Source organism: Saccostrea echinata, unplaced genomic scaffold (genome assembly GCF_033153115.1).
Source record: "Saccostrea echinata isolate AGI-Se365-2 ecotype Australia unplaced genomic scaffold, CSIRO_AGI_Sech_v1 ptg000062l, whole genome shotgun sequence".
NCBI classification, from domain to species: domain Eukaryota; kingdom Metazoa; phylum Mollusca; class Bivalvia; order Ostreida; family Ostreidae; genus Saccostrea; species Saccostrea echinata.
The window spans coordinates 338,471-365,911 of NW_026889811.1; the positions used below are offsets into that span (position 1 = coordinate 338,471).

General features: G+C 33.2%; 2 protein-coding genes across 2 annotated transcripts in view; both read left to right on the plus strand.

The window, feature by feature from the left end:
* LOC133175266 (metabotropic glutamate receptor 3-like) overlaps positions 1-26,955 on the plus strand; it is a 41,564-nt gene extending 14,609 nt beyond the window's left edge. The window contains exons 7-9 of the mRNA XM_061310367.1: positions 25,152-25,265; positions 25,406-26,611; positions 26,789-26,955. Coding sequence (XP_061166351.1) covers positions 25,152-25,265; positions 25,406-26,611; positions 26,789-26,955 — 1,487 coding nt within the window. The remainder of the gene's footprint in view (positions 1-25,151; positions 25,266-25,405; positions 26,612-26,788) is intronic.
* On the plus strand, positions 9,292-10,157 carry LOC133175492 (metabotropic glutamate receptor-like). Its single transcript, XM_061310598.1, has 2 exons — positions 9,292-9,787; positions 9,968-10,157. The coding sequence occupies exons 1-2, from the start codon at positions 9,370-9,372 to the stop codon at positions 10,105-10,107; spliced, it is 558 nt and encodes a 185-aa protein (XP_061166582.1). The 5' UTR covers positions 9,292-9,369; the 3' UTR covers positions 10,108-10,157.
* Positions 26,956-27,441: the final 486 nt, after the last annotated feature.

The following is a 27,441-nucleotide window of genomic DNA, read 5'->3' on the forward strand; positions in this document are numbered from 1 at the left end:
ATAAATACTGGCCTACCATGTAGTATGAAAAACATCAGTCACCATTTGACTTAATGATAGGTTGTATGTACTGTCGAGTTCATTGTATCGACCGTAAAACTTGCGAAAGGATGACTTCAAACGAGACTGTTGATATCCTTCTTTCATCAACTTTTTGTCCAAAACTTTTGTCAATGTCTCTTCTAAGAAATTGTTCATATGTAGAGCATCTTGCGTATCGAATCAACTAAGAGACATAAACCCCATTTGCAGGTGATAGTGGTATATTGGTACACTAATGAGGGACTTTGACAATTGAAAAGTTGAAGTCATCATGTTTATCATAAAGTTTTATTGTTAGGTAACCATGGACGTCATTTCCTAGTAAAATAGCTCAATATGAAACAGATGTGTCAGAATCTGTGGTATCTTTTATTTCAAGCTCACTGGGATTAACGAGTCGACATATGAATGAAGGTAACTATTGTTAATTGATAATACGTCGTCGATATGTCGAAATGTCGAGTTGAAGGCCACAGCAAGTGTTTTCTTCTTATGTGGAATTTTTTAAAATAAATTATGCTTCATATGAATACAAAAATAGGTCTGCTAATAAGGGGGCGCGATTGGTACCCATTGGAATTTCAACAGATTGTTGGAAGACCTGATCTCCAAAATCTACATAGATATTGTCAATCAGAAATCCAAACATCTTTTTCATATCAACTTCAGAGTACGTGTGTGTACAATCAGAGTACTTTTTAACAAAATAATTTTGCAAATGACCAATGACAATATTTACGAGTTCCATTTTTATTGAAAAAGCAGCTGTCTGTGATGTTAAAAAGCCTTGACTTCAATTTATCGTGGGGAATGGTTGTAAAAAGTGTTGAAAAGTCGTACGTTTTAGTGCTATTGATTTTAGTATAATTTTGTGATTTCAAATTTTCAAAAGTTCTTTGGAGTTTTTCGACATCTGATTAAAACCAATTCTCGAATATACTTTTGTACAGTACTACTGAAGTTTCTCCTTCATTACAGTAAATACTTTAGTGAGGAGTAAAGAAAGAGGCTTGGTAGAACAAATACTGGAACCCGCTATGTATCTTTGTTTGTAGGGATTTTTATGAAGTTTAGGAATCCAGTAAAGGTATGGTAATTGAAACTCATTATGATTGTTTTGAATACTAAAAATACCTAAAATGGACTTATGATTAAGAAGAATTTCCTCCTTAGAAAGGGAGCTTTGGGTGTAAGTTGGACTTCCACCTGTAGAATTAAATCCTAGTTCCTGTAAAATACAATTCAAATTATGAGCCTTACAAACAAAGACTATGTTGTTACCAGACAAAGTTAAAACAAAATAATTAACTAACATTGATGTAAGTCTTTGCAAGATAGGTGTTTAAGAAATTCAGATTTATTTGTTCTCGAACGACGAAGTTCACAGTAGTACAATATTTATCTTCAACTACATATCCTCGATGAATGATATCCAGCAGGATTTTGTATCTATGCGAACTTCTCAATAAATTCCAGTTGTAGAAAAAAAATATATCGTTGAATTAAAATTGCACTTTGCTTTTAGGAGACAGGTACTTGATGTTTTATATATATATATATATATATATATATATATATATATATATATATATATATATATATATATATATATATATATATATATATATATATATATATATATATATATATATATATATATCAATACACACAAAAATTCCGAAATCATTAAGACGTGTTTCATGTTTTTCTTCCGTGTCAGTTATACTGTATTGCTTTCCGTATTTTTTAACTCCTCTAACCAATGTGGTTTTCCTTGTATATTTGTCAGCAATAAAAATGCCCTTTTCGGTTCAACAATTACAAGAATATCGATATCTTTAATTTAAACCGTGAACACACCGATGCAGCTCGCTAATTAGGAGGAAACATTTAGAGCATACGCACAGATGATCTAAATAAAAGCATTTCATCTTAATGTCACTGTTTTTTCCTTATGTTTTTTTGCGATATTGAAATAAAATACACGAGTTTAATGAAAAATTAACACTTTTATCAATACGAAAGAGAAGAAACTATGTCAATATACAACCTTCAAGTTGAAATAAATGGATATGGCAAGGCAAATAGGATATCTTGCACTTTATATACTAGCATTTGGGTCGATTTGTTGTAATAATACTGCGCAAACATATCTCCACATTCCTGGAGACTTTATTCTTGGAGGACTTTTCTCAGTTCATTTTACAAACAAGGATGGATGTGATGTTAAAATTGACCCCAATAATGGAATACACCTACTTGAGGCCACGATATTTGCTCTATCGGAAGTCAATGTTTACCTGAAAAAGAAGGGAATAACGCTTGGTTTGATAGCATATGATACTTGCTACAACATTAACCCGTCCTTGGAATACTCGTTAGAATTTGCTCAGCAAAGTTTCTATACGAAAAATGAGAAGACTGGATACAATAACTGTACGACACCGACATCCAGACGGATGATAGGAGTAATTGGTCCAGTGACTAGTAGAGAGACACAATACGTGGCCAGTTTGCTGGCTCTTTTCAAAATGCCACAGGTAAATATACTGTTATGTTTAATCCATTTCTGTGTGGGATATATGGCTAAAGCAATTGATAGGTTACTTTGCAGTATGGAATGGTCTTGGATAACACAGCAAGGTCTTCCAAAAAGATTATCTTTAATGCTTTATCTTTATAATAATATACAAAAAATGCTTTTAAATAACGCCTTCATGTGTAATTGTGCATGCTTTAGAGTCCAATGACATAGTACTCTATGGAATCTCTTCAGAGATAAGTTAGATACCTTGCAATAATTGAATAAATTTCGTTTTGCAGCAGCATATTAGAACCCTGCATTGTACGCAATATAGCTTTTACATACTAATTTTCCTTTAGTTTGTATATAATTGATGTTAGAGAGGGATGGATGGTTCAGCTTCGCTGAAAAATGTTATTTTTTTTCTAAATATTCTATAAATAGAATGCATAGATATCAACTTGTTTTTTTTCAATTCTCCCTTGAATAAATGTTACTTGAAAGATTTTGCAAAGTTTAAAAAATTGACGGTGTAAGCTTGCAACTGAAATATTGTTTTATTTTATTTTTTTATATTTTTTGGTTGATTGAGTCTTTAATGTGTTGTTGATTTATTGCAGTTGAGAAAATTGATTTGTTTCCTGCTTACAAGTAACCCCTGAATTTAACAGAGTAACTTCGAATTGTGTTTTTAATAGGGATGCTTACTCCTCCATGACATCTGACTCCTCTTCTGTTTTCAGAGGTCCGTGTTAGCTCTGCTCACTTATCATATTGTTTAAATTCGTTCTTTATCTTCCATTTCATATACTGATTGATATATAAGCAAAGCGTCAAACCCTTCAATTCTTTGCAAAGTGCAGTGAAAAGCTTTTTCCTTCCTTATAACAGAGAGTTCTCTATAACAAAGTGTGGTGTGATTTTTTTTTATCCAAAGGAAAATGTTGGCGGAATTCCATTTATTCTTTTACAATGTTCTTTCTAACAAGTCTGTATCATTCTTCTTCAGAAAAATGATATTATATATGCTTTATTTGACATGTGCTAAAAAGATCTATTTCCTTTCTTGAGTGCAGGTTTTTCATTTTATTATGATTTTCATTTTCTACAAACCTATAATTAAACGTATCAAAATAGATAATTACTGCATTTTTAAAAAAATTATTTCAGATCAGTGCCACGGCTACTTCTTCGGTCCTTAATGACAGACAGAAGTATAAATATTTCAAACGAACAGTACCCTCCGACACTTATCAGGCCAAGGGAATTGTTCGACTTCTCAGGTACGACAACTACAATTTAATGCGAAATAAAAGCAGTAAGTGTATGAAGGTAAAAAATCGGATTTTACCATTTATTCCTAGAAAAAGTATTAAAAAAAATGAAGTTTATATCAATTTAATCAGTATTCTAAAGGACGTTATCTGGTGGTACTGTAAGTACAATTCAGAAATGAAATTTAGATTTATATTGAACCGCTCGACAAGAGAAGCTTACTCCTTCATAGCACCTGATCCCACCTCTGATGCTTATAGAGGTCCTGTTTGCTCTGCTCCCAATTTCTATTGTTTCAATGGACTTTTGAGCTTGACTACTTTTCGTTATCTCCATATTTGAATTGAATGATTTCCAGCGGTTGCAATATCAGCTAAACGAAGTCAATTAGATAGTAAATGGTATAAAACTAACAATGAAACCAGACACAAAAAGATTATATAAATGAAAGAAAAAGGTGAAAAAAACGAACCGTAATTGATCTAAAAATTCTATAAATCAGTACAAATTAGTAACCAGAAAAAAAACGGACCCCCGGAAATCTCCAGAGGTTCATGCAGCATCGGGTGCCTATAGGAGGAGTGAGAAACCCCTGTCGACCGGTCACACCCCTCGTGAACCCTATGGATTATCCAGGTAAATAAAGAAATCCGTTGTCAAATTTTATATAAAAGTAATAGTCTAAGAATTTGGATAAAACTCCAACAATTTGTTTAAAATATGTCAGTCAAAGTATGACTCTATCATGGGCTGTAATTGTAAACAAAGTCAATGTAACAATGAGGACAATTTTAATGAGGATCTTAGACTACATATATTGTCAATGAATAACCCATTCATCTTTTAGTATCAAATTCAGTGCCCTGATCTGTAGAATCAGAATGATTAAAGAGTAAATATTGTAGAAGATCGATAACAAGGTATGAGAATTTCCTCTTATTTTTTTAGCAGAACTTTTAATGTATTGATATGAAGCAGAATTTATTCAAAAACTTCTACATCAGAAGAAGAAAACACTTCCTGTTGCCTTCATCTCGACATTTAGATACATGTATATCGACGACTCATTATCAATTGGCAATAATTACTTCCATTCATATGTCGACTCGATATATCCCAGTGAGCTTGAAATAAAAGATACCACAGAGTGTGACACATCTGTGTCATATTTAGGTATTTTACTAGAAAATGACGTTAATGGTAATCTAACAACAAATTTTTATGGTAAACGTGATGACTTTAACTTTTCAGGATTAGGGTTCAATCGTCAAATTCCCTTACTTCTGTAGCAATATACACTTATCACCTGCATATGGGGTTTATGTCTCTCAGTTGATTCGATACGCAAGAGCATGTTCTACGTATGAACAATTTCTAAAAGGAGGAAAGGTATTGACAAACAAGTTGATGAAACAAGGATATCAACAGTCTCGTTTGAAGTCATCATTTCGCAAGTTTTATGGTCGATACAATGAACTCGTCAGCACATTCAACCTCTCATTGAGTCAAATGCTGACTGGCGTTTTTCTTACTAATCAATAGGCCATTATTTATACGATGAACTGTCTACAGATTTTTCCGTTTTTCCCCGATCATGACAAGGAGCTACGGCGGGTGTGACCGATCGGCAAGGGATGCTCACTCCTCCATGGCACCTGATCCCACCTCTAAAGTTTGAGGTCCGTGTTTGCTCTGCTCCAAATTTGTATCGTTTCATTGGACTTTCGAGATTGAATCTGTTGGTTTTCTTCATAATTCATTGACAAAACAGTTTTCTATATCAAAAAGCAATATCTTTAAATTATCGGGGGAATGTCTGTATAAAGTGTTGAAAAATTATAACAACTTTTGACCTTACTGGCTGAAGAAAAAAAGAAAAAAACTTACAATTTTTGAGGATCAACATTTAATTTACACAAATTCTTAAATTTTTGCATCACAGTACGTCTGAATTAGCCTAGGATAAACTAAAAACTGTAGCAAGTTTATAAAAAGCATCGGTACTGCAAAAGCTACATGTATATACATTGGATTAATATTGAAATGATAATACACATTATATACTCGAGCTCTTTCCCCCGGAATGTTTTTCCCCATTAGTCACGTGGTATTTTGATTAAGAAGGCACATGCTGTTGAGTATCAAATCAAGTGAATGCTGGATAGTTCTATTGATCGAAAAATACTTCTTCCAAAGTTTTAGTACGATTTCGATAAAAAAGTTGACACAAGTTAAAAAAATCAATATATAAAATTCTAAATTTCAATTTTGATTTCAAAGTAAAGTGTTACCAAGATTATTAAAACTATAAAGATGTTATGAAGAATTCTGTCTAAACGGAAGCCATCCTACTGTCTAGGTCAAGAATCATTGCTTCAAAGGAAGCCTGTAGTATGCCATGTAGAACATATAAAAAGCAACACATACTACCACAAACACAAACTATATTAGGTAATATAAGAAATTTCCTATTACAAACAAATGGTTAACGTTATTCACTGTGCATGATAATTCCTGGAGCCCTAATGGTCTACCCGGGGGTATTTCAATTTGATATACTTTATGTTTTAATATCATATGCTTCCTGACCGATTTGTTTCATCTGCATATTGTTTGTTAATTGTATTTTGTTCTTTCTTCAGAGCTAATGGCTGGGAGTATGTGAGTATCCTATATGAAGATTCCAGCTATGGCCGATATGGTTACAATGATATCAAAACCTTTGCACAACAGGGAAATGTATGTATTGGCTATGAAAAGCAAATATCAGAGAAAATGACAGATTTAGAGATGAATGAGGTTGTAAAAGACCTTAAATCCAGTAGAAACTCAAAAGGTACAATAATTGTATATCAATGTATCGATTTATCAATATATCAATGTTCTTTTGATGAAATGTAAAGATGATTAGATATAGTATCAACTAAACTATGAACATATAACATAAACATTTTCTCTTTTCTAGGTTCCAAATTGTAGATCCAAGTTTGTGAAGAACAACTTTTCATTTTTAGATGTATTAAAACATTTCTATTATAGGAAAAATAGTGGTAGTTCTGTTTATGCTGTATCAAAATGCATACAGAATTATTCAACGAATCCATGACATGCGCATTGAAGGCTTTATCTGGATCGGAAGTGACGGATTAACAGGGCGTGATCCACCAGTTGGACTAGAAAATATAATGGACGGAGCTATCGGATTTACCCTAGAAACTTCTGAATATCCAGGATATCTCCAATATGTCAATAAGTGAGGAGAAATCTGATACTTTTTACTCGTTACACTTACGCCTACATCTCTCAGTTATGTTAAATATTAATACCCTTTGAAGCATTTATACCAGTATTATATCTAATAATTCTTAACATCTTATTTACAGCCAAAGTATAGAAACAAATTTAAATCCGTGGTATTCAGAATTCCTCCACCAATATTACCCAAACTGCACAGCGGGAAATTGTGGGCAGATTAATAACACTGGTAAATTACAATGATTATGTCAACTTAAAATAAATGTAAAAATCATGAAACGAAGCTTATAGATTTCCCTTCTAGACTAATCTATTAAGCGATGCGTGTCAGTAAAAATTTCCTCAACAGTTTACAACATTCAATTTTAATGAGGATCTTAAACTGGCAAAGGTAGTTAACTGATAAACAGTTTTAGAATTAAATTTATTTTATGAATTATTATAATGAGTATGAATAATGTTTAGATGCTCACTTGTTTTTATACATCCTTGATAACAGGGTTATAATTTTTTGCGTTTTCATTTGGCTTACTGTCTTCATGTCCAGGCCCTTCCCATGAAGATTGAACTTGAATATAAGAGCTCAATTTCCGATCTGAAAAGCTTTTTATTTGAAATTAAAAAAAAAAAAACATTGGCACATAAAAATGAAAGAAAAAGATAAGAACATATTGTTAATATCACATTGAAATGATCAAGTTACTGAAAAACATCATTTTATCTACTTGTATTTCTCAGGTATCCCTTATATCATCAATGTCCGAGATGCTGTTTATGCATTTGGTGATGCCATTCTAAATATTCATTCGGATATCTGCAAGAATTATTCTGGTGTTTGTAAGGAAATTAAAGAAAACTTAACAGGAGATCTATTGTTAGAATACCTCGAGGGAGTTAAAAGTAAGAACACGATTTCAAGATGAGAATTTGAAGTAAAAATGTCTGAATACAATGTATATCAACGTGAAAAGAATTCTTTTTAGGGAATGAAAAAGATGACGATAAGGAAAAGTGATCGATCTTAAAATATCTAAAAACAATAGAAATTTGTGAACAGGGCAAAAAACATGAATCCCGAAAAATCCTGAGGTGAGATCAGGTGCCTAGGAGGAGTAAATATCCCCTGTCGACCGGTCACTCCCGCCAAAAGCCCTGTGTATTGATCAGGTAGACGGAACATTCCGTTGTCAAATTTAGTATATAAAATAGGGAAATGATAAATGTCAATTTCAATTACAGATCCATTAAACACTTCATTCCAATTTGTTGATGGCATTGAAGGACCACCTAGATACAGTATTCTACAGTACAAAGGAAAAGGCAATCACTTTGAATGGACTGAAATAGGAAAATGTATAACATTTTTAATTTTATATTTATATTTGCTGAAATTAACCTTCCAAATTGAAATTTAAAATTATATTTTCTTGATTCAGGACTTTAAAATATTATCTGAAAATGACATTTTCTCTATTAAACAAGATGTAGGAGAAGATTTGGAATTCGATGCTGTCAAGTCGCAGGCGGCATGTTCTATGGAATGTCTTCCTGGCTACGTTAAAAGAAAAACAGAAATCTGTTGTTGGGACTGTACACCTTGTCCTCCTGCAACCATCACTAATTCATCAGATCCTTACAGCTGTACAGATTGTTCACACGGATATACACCCAATTCAGAGAAAAATGAATGCATACAAATTCCAATTTCTTTTTTTACATACGAAAATCCCTTCTCTATTGCTATTCTCGCATTGTGTATTTTGGGTTCTGTTTTATGCATCGTTGTATCCGCTGTGTTTGTGCAGAAAAGAAATACTCCTCTACTTAAAGCCACCGGTTTTGAAACCAGCATGGTATTGCTTTCTAGTATTCTTATGTCGTATATTTCACCTTTTATTTTACTAAGCTTTCCTTCATCCCTATCCTGCGCACTATCTCGATTATTTATCGGCATGAGTTATACTATGGCCTATTCCTCCATCCTTTCTAAGCTAATTGTTTATAAGAGAGCGTTCGATGTGAGATCTGGAATCAAGCAACACGCAGCGAAAGGACACCGCTTACCAAAGCCGTACATGTGTACAATGATGACTGCTTTGTTACTTTCTGTTGCTCTTTCAGCTATGCAACTTCTTGCAATAATATTTTGGTTTATAATTGATACTCCAGAACAAGCGATAAAATATAATCTGACATCAGATCCTCCAGTCGGTCACCGTACGTGTAAAGACTCTAGCAAATTCAAATATTTCCTTCTACTCTTCTGGCCCTTTATGCTAATGATTGCATGCCTTATCCTCGCCATCAAAACAAGAAAACTACCTGAAGGCATGAACGATTCACGTGAAATCATGTACTGCTCTTTCACTTCCTTTATCATCTGGTTAGCGTTTGTACCTCTGTATGCTTTCTCCACAACTATTGCTGCACGAGTCATCTCTCTTTGTGTTTCATTGTTCATTCATGCGACAGCTTTTCTCAGTTGTCTTTTTCTGACAAAAATCTACATCGTGGTCTTTAGACCAGAGAAAAACAACAAAGACCGTGTAATGAGAAGTACAGCTGCCAGTCCTAGCAAGACTCCTAACACATATAGTGGTAATCATCAAAACAATGGGTTACAGTCGACAAGAAAAGAGGAACATTCAAACAAATCGAACGATTACACCGTAGAGTATTCACAATTTAAAGGTAAGTGTTGCCATTTTTTAAGTTTACGTTTTTAATCTTTTGTTTTTAATTTTTTGACCTATATTTCACTCTTTGTAAGAATATATTATACTTGCTTCGATTAAGATTTTTGTGTTCGTAATACATGCATGATATTAGAATAATATTAAACTTAACCTAATACTTAATTTTTTTTTACAGATGACTTAGGACCTGATAATATCCTCTCAACAGATAAAGTATATGTATCCACCTTTAACAGTAGAGGATTCCAAGCAGGAGATGGAATTGTTGAGATTATGGAAGTTAACAAAAACTCTATCCACAACTCCGAGGCATAAATCAATTTATGCTTTAAAGGAACACGGATTTGAAGTGTACCATCTTTTCCCCCGCAATTTAGTACTTTCATATTACATGAGTGTTTCAGGTTGATAATTTTTTAAACTTACTAAGAAACTTCTTTCATATGAAAAATTATATATAAAGATCGGGCGTGTTTGATTGCTATACATTCTTACACATTCACAAACTAAAATGCATCCTTGATTTTCAAGGAAAATGGAAAATCTAAGGTGTATTAATAAAAGACATTAAAACTATTGCTAAGAACAATAAAAGAAAAAGTGTAAGAAACCAAAAGCAACACACCAGTGTTAACACTTTGTTGTTAGTGAAGTGAACGTTATAAAAAAATCAAATAAACCTAGTAAAACTTAAATATTAAAATAACAGAGTGAATGTCAATGTTCACAACTACAACTGTTTGGTGTAAAGTTATTTTGAAAAAACCGTTGTCACTGAATGTTAAGTATTTTCATGTATATTCATTACCTTATTTCAATGAAGTAGAAAATTCAAATTTTAAACAAAACAGCATTGCAAGTGTGCCAACCTCCTGAAGAAAAGTAGGAAATATTTCAATCCTTATTTCTTCCATCTTTGACGCCATCATTCAATAGATATTAACACGAATCCTAAAAAAAAAACATGTTTTATTCTTTCAGTAAAAAAGATGATTTAATTGATGTAAAAGATATTGTTCCCTACCACACCAATGCATGAAGAAAGGTTTATTTTAAATGATATAAATCATTCTTAGATGCTTTATATTATTTTCAAATTATAATCCGTTTCAATTCCTGGGAGACTCTTTTCACATTTTTACGTGAATGCAGACCAAACAAAATGATCAAAAGCCTTTAAAAAGAATCTGAATTCGCCTGTACGTACATTTAAAATGATTACAATTGTTATTTTGTTTCGAACATATTTTTATTGAATGAATCAGAAGGATTGAAAAAAAGGTTCTTACACTTATTGGTATACAGTCTTTGGTATTCCCTTTTTCAGCTCTCCATTGACTTTTCTTTATCAAAGTATTTCAGATTTCCAACGTTTGGGCATGAGCATCACTGTATAGACGTAATTTGTCGAAATGCGCATCTGGTGCATCAAAATTTGTAGCGTAAAAGATTTATTTTAGGACCCCTGTGTCGAGGCCTCTGCTGGTTGACTGTCAGTACCCGAGGTTCTCTACAGCTCAGTAGCTAAGTACTTCGGTACTAGCTTGAAAATACGGACAAATATAAAATTGCTGTGGTAAAATTTAGAAATTTATTTCAAAATCAAGGATTATCTCCCCATGCCAAGCTCTGATACTTCGACGTATTTGGCTCCAGTCTTTGGCACCCACTTTTTTCAGCTCTTCAAAGTCATCAAACTATCAAACTATTTCGGATTTCATACGTTTCGGCGTGAGCATCACTGAAGAGACATAACAAAACAAGCAGCTGGTGCATCAAAATTGGTACCGTGTAAGATTTATTTTATTTTCCTCTCTTTACATAAATAAATATGTCAAGTAAAAAATAAATCAAAGAAATATAACTTAAACAAGTGGGATAAATAAAAATTATTTACAGTAGCAATAGCAATTATAAATCGACAGGTTTCATAAATAAATTTACAGACAGCAGCAAAAATATTCCAATTTATATTATTTATAAGAAATGGCCCTTAAACTGTATGCTGGCCGTATCTTCATTGATAATTTCAAAGATTATTAAAATGCTGCAGAGAACATTGAAATAACAAGAAGAACTTTTCGAAATGATGCCCTTTAAACTTTCATGTCGGCTATTTTGAAAATGACCGAAACTTGATTGACCAACAGTATTTCCAAAAGGTTTTAAACAATCGACAATTGACAAGACAAGTAAATTTATGAGTTCATTTTGTATCGAAAAGGCAGCTGACTATGATGAAATATGGAGATAACAAACAGTTTTCAAGCTCAAAAACCAATTAGACAATACAAATCAGAAGAAGAGCAAACACGGATCTCGAAAAACATCAGAGGTGAGATCAGGTGCCATCGAGGTGTGAACATCTCCTGCCGACCGGTCACACCCGCCATGTGCTCCTAATCATGATCGAGGAAGCGAATAAATCCGTCGACAATCAGTGTGTAAATCATTGCCTCACAATTAGTATGAAACACGTCAGTCAGCAATTAACTTAGTGATATGTTGTATTTGCTTACAAGGTCATTGTATCGACCATAAAAGTTGCGAAATGATGATTTTAAACGAGACTAATGATATCCTTATTGATATTGTTTCATCAACTTGCCTCGTTTGAGAAATTGTTCATGCTCTTGCGTATCGAATCAACTGAGAGATATACACCCCATAGGCAAGTAATAAGGGTATACTGCTGCATAAGTAAGTGAAGTTGACAATTGAAAAGATAAAGTCATCACTTTTGTCATCAAGCTTTGTTGTTAGATTACCATTAACGTCTTTTTCTAGTAAAATATCCAAATATGAAACAGATGTGTCAAACTCTGTAGTATCTTTTATTTCAAGCTCACTGGGATATATAGATATTCAATGTTTTCGTAGATGAATATGGAATCGATTTTATTTCATAAGTTGGACAGGATTTTTTGATATTTTCACGAGTGCGAAGCACGATTGAAAATATTAAAAAATCCTGTCTCACGAGTGAAATAAATTCCATATTCATTTACAAAACATTGAATTTTCTGTTTATTACATTTTCTTAGATATATAAATTACAATATTTCACTGTTGAAAACGTAATCAATCCTGACGACATATGAATAGAAATAAGTATTCCTAATTGATAATACGTCGTCGATATATCTAATTGTCGAGTTGAAAGCCACAGCAAGTGTTTTCTTGTCGCCGCATGGCGCAGTGGTTAGATCGTTTGCTCTAGAGTCGCGATGTAAGAAGTAGATCCTTAGCAGCCCTCACCGGCAAGTTGTGACGTTTCCATATGAGTGAAAACAACAACAACAAAAAAGAGATTTCTTTTTCTCATTTATAAGATTTTGAATAAATTTTGATTCATATGAATACAAAAAATAGGTCTGCTAACTATGGGGCGCATTCGGTGTACATGGGAATTCCAACAGATGTTTGAGGACTGGTCTCCAAAAACTGCATAGATGCTGTCAATCAGAAACTCAAGCATCTTTTTTAATATCAACTTCAGAGTACTTCTGTGTACAATCAGAATGGTTTTAACAAAATAATTTTGCAAATGACCAATAATAAAGTAAGTAAATTTACGAGTTCCATTTCTATTGAAAAAGCTGCTGTCAATGATGCCAAAAAGCCTTGACTTTAATTTGGAGGACAAGTTTCTTCCTTTGATTATTTTTTCAATTGAGTATGAGTTTTTTAAATGTATGAATAAAGCTACGACAATATTCAGTGCATTGTTTTGGTTTTATTTTTAAGAATACGCATAACTAAACAAAGAAATCTTTTTTGAACTTCATTTGTTTTCAGAAAAAAAGAACACTAGATTGTCCGCTTCCCTTTCAAGGTATATAAAAGAGCATTCAAAATATCTCCGAATTTTTTTTTTTGAATACTGTAGTTTGCAATAAAAAGCCCCTCCCCACTTTTCCCTCTCTTTTTAATAAGTCGCGCGACTTTCATGAATCCGCCCTTACGGCATGATGTTCACCATTATTCATTAAATGTAGTTCAGGATTTGTTTCATGGGATGATTTGTAATCTTATGTTGTAAAATTTCAATTTATTGGATCGCAGTAAATAGAAGTAAATATATGTAGTGATAGTGGATGGCAGGAAATACAAAATTTACAAGTTTACTTCTCCCCGGTAAACTCAAAATTTACTACATGACAGCAATAAGGAATGTCCCGCTCCCCCAGTCACACACACGCATGTCCCTTTTTCAGGCTGACCGGCTATCACGGTTACATAAATAAATGGCACCAACCTGTGCATTTTAAATGACTTGTGTTTTTTATTTTTCTCTCACATTTATTTCCAGAACTATAACATTAAAGATTATATATAGGGCAGCTACCAGGGATGGGGCCCTGACTAAGTTCCCTTTATAACAAAATATAATTTTAGCCCCTACAGCACCTCTATATCTAAATATCTATATCTAAATACAATGTCTTGTGTTCATTTTTTTTTATTAAAATATTTGCGTTTTTATTTCATGATTCAAACATCGATATTTGTTCCTTTTTTACATAAATATGTTGTAAAATTCCAATGCGGAATAGATTTTGCGCTTGGGATTATAAAACACCGTTGGAAATCTCTTAATTTTGTATACCTCTATCTAGAAACATAACTGCATATGCAGACCATTCCGCGAGCAAATTTTTACCACTGTTTTTGTCTGTCTTTAATTAAAATATTATGAAATACAGTTGAACTTCGTTATCTGGAACACTGATATCTCGAATACCATGGATATGTCGAAGTGATTTGCATGTCCAAACCACTATTTCTTTAGGTATTTTACACTCGATATCTCGAATAATCAGATATCTCGAAGTTTATTCTCGGTTCCTTCGAGTTCGAGATAACGAGGTTTGACTGTATATATATATATATATATATATATATATATATATATATATATATATATATATATATATATATATATATATATATTTGCTCGAGGGATGGGCACTACGTCAGTCTTAGGAAATCCATGTAAAAATAGTTGAAAAAATAGAAATTTCTGGAAAAAATAAATCTTAAAATGCTTTATATACTTCTAATTAAGGAGTGTGGAAATTTTGCTATGCATATATTAAAACTACCAATCCTCTAGTATATGCCCATATTTGTTATATTTTGGCAAACCTGTTTATTTAAGGAATGAATTTAATAGCTACCCATTTTATACGGTATAAACTGGGTTGGGGCAGTTTACGCTTTATAAACCCCGAAAGTAACAGAAACAATGTAAGGAATGAAAGTAAACTGAGCAATAGAAGAAAACTTTAAAGGAACTAGAGTAAAACAGGCTACCACAGCAAAACTACAACCACCGGTTAATAAAAAAAAAAAGAAAAATAGTATGTCTGACAGGGAGACCAACTAAAGAGAGTAATGCTGATGTAGACGATTGGTTGTCAATCATGATGACAGATGTGAGGGAACATCTCAGTTGTGATGTATCCGGATCAACGCGAGGCACGTCCGGTCAGTCTGGTCTACCGTGGTGATGTGGTGATGTGTGTGATTTACATAAACCACCGAATTAATTATCACGAATTAATTATAGGTGAATTATAGGTGAATCGTACAACGTTGTATTCTCTCAAACATATCGCTACTACGTTATATAAATACTGGATGAAACAAATAATAATAAAGGAAAATGTACATGTACAACAGAAATGGAATAATAATGTTGGGTCCCATTAAATTTAAAATATTATTTTAAAAAAAAAATATTGAATAATATTATTAAAGGGACCTGGACACACTTAACATTTTAATTTTTTTAAGTTTATTCAAAACATAACCTCAGTTTAATGAATTGTACTTCCATGAATATTCCTAGAATACAATGACAACTAGATTTTTCTATACATCACGACATACATCTCTGCATTAATGTTTTCGTTTGATCGGGTGTGTTCAATTTGTTTACTCTGCACGCATCACTGAACGCAGATAATAATAATATATTATACTAAAAAGTTTAGAAAATATTAAATCTGTGCCCAAGCCCCTTTAATAAGAAGCAGTGTTAAGAAAATAAAATAATAATAGTAATAAAAGTAAACAAAATGAAGATAAAACAAACAATATGAATTAATTGGGTAGAAATCACTGTGTGGAGAGAATACATTAATTGCTCGGCATCATCAACATTTCGGCTGATATCCAATCTATTTCATTTAGTATATGTACTGTGGCTACATTCTACTGCAAAGATAGCAGAAATTCAACATGAATAACATGCCAAAAAAGCCTAAGCTAGTATTGATATCGGCAAGCCAAGCATTCATGAAAATTAGATTAATGCTCTAACAGATAAGTGGTAGAGACATAAAAGTTTTTATATGAACAAGATATAGACGTTATAAGGTCTGACGATTCATAATGGTTTATGCATACATGCATATCAAATATTGGCGTTCCTTCATTTCTTTTGTTTCTTATCAGATACTGTAAAGTATTGATGTTAAGTATATACTTCCTTACAACAATGTGTTTTACTACGTATATTTGTAAGCTATTATGAATATATTATATTCGGTTTCATAGTAACAGGCGTATCAATGTATATCAATATCATGCTTACATACGATTATACATCTCGCTATGAATGAGGAAACATTTGATGCATACTTAAGATGTAATATAAAGAAAGCTTTTCATCTGCATGTCAATATTTTCCTTATACGTTCAACAATATCTAGATATATTTTTTTTTTAAAGCACGACATTCAAATTCAATTGTAACAATTGCTTTAATACGAAGAGGAGGAACTGTGTCAAAATAAAACCTGACAGAAATTGTAATGAATGGATATGACAATGGTTGTAAGACAACTTGCCTTCTATTTGCTACTAGTTGGGTCGATATTTTGTAACAATACTGAACGACTATACATTCCCGGAGATCTTATGTTGGGGGGACTCTTCCCAGTTCATTTTTCGGAGGGTGAAGGATGCGATTCCAAAATCGACCCCGATATAGGAATTCATCTCTTGGACGCCGCAACTTTTGCTCTTTCCGAAGTCAACGTTTACTTGAAACATAAAGGAATAAAACTGGGTTTCTTAGCGTATGATACTTGCTACAATATTAATCCAGCCTTGGAACACTCCTTAGAATTTGCACAGAAAAGTTTCTACAAGAAACATGAGGAAACTGGACAAAATAACTGTTCTACTTCAATAGACACAGGGGTGATCGGAGTAATTGGTCCAGTGACTAGTAGACAGACACAATATGTGGCCAGTCTGCTGGCTCTTTTCAAAATGCCACAGGTAAACATACTGTTGTTTTAATTCAATGTGTTTGTGAGCGTTGAGTTAAGTTTAATTTCTCTTCATAATTAGCCAAAATTTTCAAAACGATTTTTGGAGAGTTTTTGAAGGAGCAGTTCATTCCTCATGGAACATGACAAGGTGTTCAATGACATTATATCTTGAAGAACCTATTTAGAAGCAATATTTAGAATGAAATATATGGAGATAACGAACAGTATTCAAGCTCAAAAGTCCATTAATCAATACAAAATAGGAGCAGAGCAAACACGGACCTCCAAACATCAGAGGTGGGATCAGGTGCCATGGAGGAGTGAGCATCCCCTGCCGACCGGTCACACCCGCCGTGTGCTCCTTGTCATGATCGGGAAATAACGGGAAAATCCGTCGACAATTCAGTGTGTAAATGATGGCCTAACAATTAGTGTGAAAAAAGTCAGTCAGCATTTGACTCGATGATAAATTGCATTTGCTGACAAGGTCATTGTATCGACCATAGAACTTACGAAATGATGACTTTAAACGAGACAGCTGATATTCTTGTTTCATCAACTTATTTGTCAATAATTTACCTCGTTTTAGAAATTGTACATTACGTAGAGCATGCTCTTGTGTGTCGAATCAACTGAGAGATATATACCCCGTATGCAGGTGATGAAGGTATATTGCTGCATAAGTAAGGGAAGTTGACGATTGAAAAGTTAAAGTCATCACGTTTATCATAAAGCTTGGTTGTTAGATTACCATTAACGTCTTTTTCAAGTAAAATTTCCAAATATGAAACAGATGTGTCAGACTCTGTCAGACTCTCAGACTCTAGAAGCAATATTTTATAATATGTAATGAAGGAACTGCTTCGCTGAAGTAGATTAGAAACATCCATTTCATTAAGCAAAGGGTTTCTTATCTGGAAACATTAAATGAGAGTAGAGCAAAGGAATATATCATTTTTGTTTTTAAACGACTCTCAAACCTCGTTATCTCGAACTCGATGTGACCAAGAAAAAACCTCGAGATATCCTAGGATTCGAGATATCAGGGGTAAATTACTTAAAGAATAACTGGTTGGGACCACCAAATCACCTCGACATATCCATGGCATTCGAGATATCACTGTTTGAGATACACTGTTCCTGTCCATCACATTATGCCGAAATAAACTTGTCTGGCTTGCAATTGTCTCTAAAGTAATCTTTATCAATATAGATATTTTTACCGGTCAAAAAGATTAAAATTTAGAAAAAAAACTTTTTTATAAGGAATAACCTGCAGAAACCTGAATAATTCATGGAATGGAGTTTATTCGTAGAAAAAAGTTTTTGCGCCAAGTTACAGGAAATTTTCTTACCTGGAAATCAATACTGATATGCGAATATAGCTTTCAATACATAATTCCTTACATATTATTCAACAAAAGGAGACCTGCGTTTAAAAGCATGCAAAAAAAATGCATAAAGGGAGAACTTCTCAATATTTTCCATCAATAAATTTAAAATTCAATAAATTTGAAAATGAATGCATGGATCCCATCTCTGTTTTCAGAGGTCCGTGCTGATTATGCATGCTGAACTCCTGCATCTTTTAAAGATCTAACAGAGAGTTTTTGTGCTTTTTTAAAATTTTCTTAATAACAAATCACAAGTTAGGAACATTTGCTGTCAGTTATCTCTATATTTCATATTCCACGTACGTTAACGTGGTGTTTATGAGAGAAAAAATGTCTCTGTTGTCAAAAAGCCTTCTTAAATTGCTCTGAGGAATCGTAGGATAAAACGTTGAAAGTCACATGTTTTGATGCTATAGGTATTTAAAAGACTTCAAAACATTAAATGCATATAAATAATTTTAATTTCTTTTTTTATATTATAATTTTTTAACAAAGAACTATTAAAAAGTTTAGCCAAAATAAGAATATTTCAAGATTTTAATTGTTACAGATAAGTGCCACGTCTACTTCTTCAATCCTAAATGACAGACAGAAGTATAAGTATTTCAAGAGAACAGTACCATCCGACACATACCAGGCAAAAGGAATCGTTCAGCTTCTCAGGTACGACAATTAGCATTTATTGAGGAATAAATCGGACAGTACTTTTTCGGTATTGAACGTTTATTCATATTTTTATCTGTTCTAATAAAAGTTAAATAGCATTAGATATTTTTGTTGTTATCCGGCAATATTGCTTTGTGTAAAGTACGGACAAGAAAATCTTCAACTTCAAAAAAACCTTCAGACTGTACAAATTTTAAACCCATCAGAAAATTAATTGATTTCTTTTGACGCAAGTCATTATGAAGTAGGCCACACAGGTTATACGATATAAACTAATTTCTTTATACAATCACCTGACGCGTTACAACTAAAATTTCATTACTTTTATGTAGATTTTAATTTTTCGTTCTCTTTTTCTACAAATTTGCTTTAATTTCAGTAAAAATTTGAGTTTAGAAAACGTATGGATACATACTGTGCAATATTTATTCGTGGAGTTTATGTTCATAGCTCATCATAATTTAATTACAAGTAACTTGTTTGGGGGACAGAATTTCAAGGTTAAGTGATACATGTTTAGCTCACCTGAGCCTAAGGCTCAAGTGAGATTTTCTGATCAAAGAGTGTCCGCCATCCGTCTGTTGCCTGTATTCTGTAAACTTTTCACAGTTTCTACTTCTTCTGAAAAACTACTGGGCCAATTTCAAACAAACTATAAAGCATCATTGGGTGAAGAGGATTAAAGCTTTTTCACGGGAAGTGCTGTGCATTCTATCAAGGGGAGATAATTAAGAATTTGTGAAAATTTGGTGACATCTTTTAAAAATCCTCTTTTCAAGAACCACTGAGCAAGAAAAGACAAAACTTGATCCCTGGGGTAGGACAGGGCCACAACAGGGGTTAAGGTTTAAGATAGGAGTATATAGAAAATATCTTTAAAAAAAATTCTTCTCAAGAACAGCTTAGTTTCTATTAGTCATATTCATACCGGAGTATCATCATGTAGTGTAAATTCAAGTTTGTTCAAATATGACCCCCGGGGGTAGGGCGGGGCCGAAACAGTGGATCAAAGTTAAACATAGGAATATATAGGTGCAATGGTTAAGGGGCATTTGTATGAATGATTGATTTTATGTTATTTTTATGTCCCATTCGAGAATTTTTCACTCATATAGAGACGTCACCATATATCGGTGAAGGGCTTAAAATTTTGACCTTTACTCGGCACTCAGGGCCATTGAGCAGTGAGGGATCTTTATCGTGCCAACGCCTGCCGTGACACGGGCCTTGGTTTTAAGGTCTCATCCGAAGGACCCGCAAATTTCACTTCAAAATGTTGAGCGCATGGTGAAGGAACAGTTGCTACCCATTTTTTTTTATCAACTTAGGTCAGTCGCAGCCGAGATTCGAACTCACGATCTCCCGGTCACGGAGCAAGCGCTCTACCGACTGAGCTACCGTGAATGGTAAGGGGCAATTGAGTAAAACGCATTGAAGACTTCAGACAGTGGTAACCGTCACGGTAACTCAGTCGGTAGAGCGCTTGCCCCAAGCACTCGGCACTTTGAAGTGAAAGTTGTTGGTCCTTCGGATGAGACCTTAAAAACCAAGGCCCCGTGTCACGACAGGCGTTTGCACGATATAGATCCCTCACTGCTCTATAGCCTTGAGTGCCGAGTAAAGGTCTAAATATGATGCCCTTCACCGGTATATGGGACGCCTCTAAATGAGTGAAAAAAAATTTGAATTTGGACGTAAAACAACATACAATCAATCAATCAAACAGTGGAATGAGCTCAAAACGTTTGGAATGGACTAGACAAACCAAAGGGTATATATAAGGCGAGGTTTTGGAGAAGTCAGACATTCATGAGCTAGATGAAGAAGTTGGAGTTGAATCAGCAATAAAGAGGTTTATTCCATCACTAGTAACAACAGATTTAAAGAAATTGAATACGTGACAGATGTATAAGGGTTGAATACTCAGTATAATTAGACACAATTCCCATTTATTACAATTAGCATGATAGGATGGGATGTGTCCTAATTTATGACCATGAATTTTGGTACGATTTATCTCCCTCTGCTTTTTATTAATAAAAAAAGAATCAATTTTGAAAAACTTATCTGGTAAAAAAAAAATCGTTTTCAATTGCCATTCTATTTCTAATATTTTAATGCATCTTATTATTTGATTTAAAAAAAATTGCTTGTCGCCATTCACTTCAATGCAGTCTTTGTTTATTAATTTCTACTTAGTAAATTACATTTTCGAAACCTTCTCTTGGTAAATCCTTTTCTACTCTAAAATGCTTCAACTTAATATTAGAGTATTATGAACGTGATGGACGTTTGAGGATAGAGAATTTGGTCCTATTAGGGATGGAAAACCTTAGGGGTCAGAGTAAAACAAAAGAATTAACACCAGTGGTAAGTATCCTAAGGAATTGATGTTAACTTCTGAGTGTAGTAAATCTGAAGAAGATTGAGACACCAGGTTCTCATCTATCAATGGGAATCTTAGTTAGAAACACTGTGCAAGTAGTACCTTACCCAGTCCCCGTCTCTAGATAAGAGAAAATTTAAGTACTGTGTGATATACCCTCAGGCAGAGGTGTCTTGATAATTATTCCAATCATTTACTCAGACAGAGTAAAAGAAAAATCTATATATATCCCTTATAAGAACCTGATCATTCACTTTACAGATTGGAAATATCTTTAAAATCTTCCTCTCAAGAACAACTAAGCTATTATTAGTCATACAGTTAATTCAGAATCAACCTTAGGTATTGTAAAAGTTTTTTTTTTAATTATGTCCCCAGGGGTTGGAGGGGGGGGGGGGGCACAACAGAGGCCCAAAGTTTTGCATAAGAATATATAGGAATCATCTATAAAAATCTTCTGCTGAAGAGGAGCAAAGCCACGATTAGTCATTATTATAGAAGCATCCTCATGTAATGTAAATTCAAATTGGTTCAAATTTAGGGTGGATAGGGTAGGGCTACAATGAGAGATCAGAGTTTTACATAGGAAAACAGAGGGAAAAAACCTTGTAAATTCCTCTGTTTAAGAACAGTAAATCAATGATCAGTAATATTGATATGGAAGCATCCTTAGCTAGTGTAAATTAAAGTTTTACCCCCCCCCCCCATTTTTAATACAGAACTGATTTCTGCTTCTTCCTAGCCAATATGCCCATTGGCCTCTTGTTCCAGTTATTGTTCATAGAGTAGCGTAACACATGATTGCTATTCTTTATTGTACCTATACAAATATTTCATCAACTTTGTTTTTTAAATCTTAGCACATCTGGTGATAAATATTTTCTATGCGTTTATGATAGAAATAGCTCTACATTATAGAGGAAATAAATAATGTTTGTATGACAATCTATCTTTTACAGTCATTATAATTATTTCTTTACCGATCTCTTCTGCGAAATGTTATTAGACTAAGCGCTCCAAAAACTGTAATGTTGAATAGCTTGGACGTTTATTACATGCAAGCATACAAATGTATGTACACCTGAAGATGTATATATAAAAATATAGAAAGCGCTAGCGTAATGAAATTTGAACTCTGTATATTTTCTGTTATGATATTATATATATATTATAAATTAATCTAGGAATTTTTGGTAGTCCCGATCGTCTAGTGTTCAGCAATTAATTTGATTTTTTTTGGTGTTTTAATCTCATTAGAGCTTTGGCCGTTTGTCCTTAATTTGTTGCTTTTTCAGAGCAAATGGCTGGGAGTATGTGAGTATTCTTTACGAAGATTCTAGCTATGGCAGTTATGGCTATAAAGACATCAAAGAATTTGCACGACAAAACAAAATATGCATTGGTTATGAGAAACAAACTTCAGATGAAATGAAAGATAAAGAGGTCACTGAGATTGCAACTGATCTTCAATCTAAAAGAAACTCAAATGGTATAATGATTACATAAATATTTTCTTTTTAAATCAAAGATCTAATTAAAATAAAATTAAATCCAAAAGAAACGTTATAAACAAGACTAGTTTCTTCGATTATTACTTACACCTCGGGATTATACATAAGAAATAAAACCACATAACTGTTTCGGTGATGTTCGAGTATTCAAAAATCACTTTTGTAGTTTTTGCATTGTAGGCACCAGCTTTGAAAGGGATTTTTTAGTATTATTTCAATACAAAATTGTATTTTAGGAAAAATAGTGGTTATTATGTTTATGCTGTATCAGAATGCATACAGAATTATCCGCCGAATTCATGACATGCGCATTGAAGGCTTTATCTGGATCGGAAGTGACGGATTAACAGGGCGAGATCCTCCAGATGGATTAGAAAATATCATAGACGGAGCAATCGGATTAACCCTCGAAACTTCTGAATATCCAGGATATCTCCAATACGTCAATAAGTGAGTAAAATACTTGGTAATAAACAGACTGACTATCACAAAAAGGAACTTCAATTAGTTTTAAAAAAAATTGATTGATTGATTAGGGTTTAACGCCGAGTCGGCAGTTTTAAAAAGATGCTTTGGGTAATGCGACATATCAAAGCATTAGTTACCATAAATAGTTGATTATTTTGGGGATAAGGGTTACTTTGGAGATAAAAGTGTGTCTAAAGACGTCAGATCCCGTGCTTGGAGTTGCTGGTGCGGCAGTTGAGTGAAAATAAGGACGCAAAGAACATTTTTACGCAGACAACACCGGGCTGTTGATTACTGTTCTGATTCTCATAGTATGTCACAAAAAGTTTCTCTAGTTAGTGATTCAGGTGTTGAATCTGTCGAATGTGGTATTTTTGTCGTATTATAGTGAACCTTAAAATACCTCACTTACGATGATCAGATAAGCTATCCGAGGCTTAAAAATCGTTGCATAAGGCACACAATAATGCTTCGGTTCCAATCTAAGGTATCTGCAACAACTCGCAAGGGTTGAACTGATCTTAACATGCCGAGATCTTAGTTGCGATGGTCAGTGGAGAGGGAGGTTTAAATTTAAGTCCTGTTAAACATTCAACAGCATATGGCAATGATGTTTTTTTTTATTTTCCTTTGAAATGTTTACCTGATTCTTCCTATAAGTCTGTCGAAGTTTTAATTTAGAAAATTTGAATCCATGATCATATTGTCGATATAATATTTAAATGTTCTATATGATTTTGTAATTACAGCCAGAATATAGAAACAACTCAGAATCCGTGGTATTTAGAGTTCCTTCATCAATATTATCCAAACTGCACAGCTGGAAACTGTGGTCGGATAACTAACAATGGTAAATAGTGCTGTTTGGGGAAGATACACCAAATCAGAAAAATAATAGATTCCCCTTTCTAAATTAAAAGTATAAAATCATCAAAATCAGTGAAATTTCTTTTGCAATTCATACCATTAAGTTTTGTAGAGTTTATAAAGATATGTTTAGTGTAAAGTTTGCCTACTGTATATGAAATAAGAAGGATATTTTTTGTATTGTATCTTAATTTTGAGTTTAAATAGCGTTAACATATAAAAATGCTCCACTTACATTAAACCAATTGATCTGATTCTTAGAATTTCGTGCGTTTTAATAGCAGCAAATGCTGCCATGTCGGCACCCTGTCAAAAGTACATGAACATTAAATATAAATTTACATCCACATGCCTTACACTACAAGATTTTTTTTTCAAAGATTTTGTATGTAGACAGAGGATATTGATAAAAGAAATTGCCAACATCACATTATGATGTCAATGTAATCGAAGAATATTGCTCTTTTATATAGACTGTCTCACATTTCCTTTTATCTTTATCAGATATCCCGTACATTACCAACGTCCGAGATGCTGTTTACGCATTTGGCGATGCTATTTTGAATATACATTCAGAAATATGTCAGAATGATACTGGTGTATGTGACAAAATCAAAGAAAAGTTAACAGGAGATTTATTGTTAGAATATCTCGAAAGAATCAAAAGTAAGGGAAAAAATTGAAGATGAAAATTTGAAGTTAAACAGGCTAATTTAAAAAAACTTGACATAAAGGGAGATGGTTTCTAAGAAAAAATAATGCATTTCTATTTCAATAACAGGTCCTTTTAATACTTCATTCCATTTCGTTGATGACGTTGAGGGACCGGCTAGATATAGTATCCTACAGTATTCAAGAAAAGGAGACAACTTTAAATGGACTGAAATAGGAAAATGTATTACATCAACGATTTCATATTACATGTTTTAATTTCAATTCATCTTTTAAAACGAAACTTGGAAACTAGATTTTATGATTTCTGATATTCTTAATTCATATTGACCATAAAAGAAATTATATTCTTTTTTTAATTAGTTGTAGAAGATAAATTGTTGCTAAACATTACTGAGACACAGGCGTCGTGTTCTGTGGAATGCCTACCTGGCTACATTAAAAGAATAACAGAAATCTGTTGTTGGGACTGTACTCCTTGTCCTTCTGGAACCATCACTAATTCATCAGACCCGTACAGCTGTACAGACTGTTCACACGGCTATACACCAAATGCAGAAAGAAATGAATGCATACAAATTCCAATTTCTTATTTTTCATATGAAAATCCATTCTCTGTTGCTATTCTCGTATTGAGTGTTTTGGGTTTTGTTTTATGCATTGTTGTTTCCGTTGTATTCGTGAGAAAAAGGAATACACCTTTACTAAAAGCCACTGGTTTTGAAACCAGCATGGTCATGCTTTCTAGTATTCTTATGTCATATATATCACCATTTATTTTACTAAGCTATCCTTCATCTTTCTCTTGCGCAATATCTCGATTATTTATCGGTATGAGTTATACTCTGGCCTATTCTTCCGTCCTTTCTAAGCTAATTGTTTATAAGAGAGCGTTTGATGTGAGATCTGGAATCAAGCTACAAGCAGCGAAGGGACAGCACTTACCAAGACCGTACATGTGTACAATGATGACTGCTTTGCTACTTTCTCTTGCATTATCAGTTGTTCAGCTTCTTGCAATCATTTTCTGGCTAATAATAGATACTCCAGAACATAAGATAACGTATGATCTTACATCAAGTCCTCCATTAGGACACCGTACGTGTAAAGACTCTAACAATTTCAATTATTTCCTTCTTCTTTTCTGGCCTTTTATGCTGATGATTGCATGCCTTATCCTCGCCATCAAAACAAGAAAACTCCCTGAAGGCATGAACGATTCACGTGAAATCATGTACTGCTCTTTCACTTCCTTTATCATCTGGTTAGCGTTTGTACCTCTGTATGCTTTCTCCACAACTATTGCTGCACGAGTCATCTCTCTTTGTGTTTCATTGTTCATTCATGCGACAGTTTTTCTCAGTTGTCTTTTTTTGACAAAGATTTACATCGTGGTCTTTAGACCAGAGAAAAACAACAAAGACCGTGTAATGAGAAGTACAGCTGCCAGTCCTAGCAAGACCAATAACACAATTAGTGCTAATCATCATAGCAATGGTTTACAGACGAAAAGAACAGAACAGGATTCACATTCTTACAATTACACTGTAGAAGAAGTATCACGTAATGGTAAGTGTTGTTGCTGTTTGATATTTAAATATCTAAATTTGAATAACCTTTTACAATATTGGTTAGTTTCTAAGTATCATGATTTTCATATATTTCATATATATTCATGATTTTTTATTATAAATGCATAAAATCAGAGTTATAAGTCATTGTTACTTTCATTTTTTTTAATTACAGATGAGTTAGAAAATGGATATGACGTCATTCTGTCAACAAACAAAATGCGTTCTTCAAATTTAAAAAACGAGATATTTGATGAAGTAAATAGGATCGATTATGTTTTTAAGATTAACGAAAACCCACTTAACAACACTGATGCACAGAGTTCTGTATTCTTGAAGTAATGTCACAATATCTCAATTCCAACTATCTTCACCAACTAATTTCATCCATCTTTGATTACATAATGAGTTGGAAGGTGATTCCACCCTGTTATTAGAAATGTACATGGACCGGAAAGCGAATGATTTGGGACTTTAAATAAAATGCAGGATTTAATTGTGATAAGAGTAATATCTTGTGATCACTCTGCTGTATAGAACAATGCATATTGAACCTGCTGTACATTTTCAGATAAAAAAAAATATTTTATATTGTTATTGCATAGGTTTAATTTCATGTTGAAATTCAATAAGAAAACTGGAATAGGTTTGACATTTTTTAGGTGAAGGGATAATTATAAGCTTATGAAAAAAAAATCTTAGTTACTATAAGTACTATTGAATTGTTGGAAATTCCTCAATTACCGTAACGTTTCATCTTCAGTTTTTAGTAAACCCTTTATATTTCAATAAAGAATTAGAAGTGTGATGAAATATCGTTTTACAATT

Bases quoted from the DNA above. Each gene is read 5' to 3' on its own strand.
- LOC133175492 (XM_061310598.1), top strand. From the start codon at position 9,370: ATGCTAATGATTGCATGCCTTATCCTCGCCATCAAAACAAGAAAACTA. The intron at 9,788-9,967 runs GTAAGTGTTGCC...TTTTTTTTACAG, and splicing joins AGAGTATTCACAATTTAAAG to ATGACTTAGGACCTGATAAT.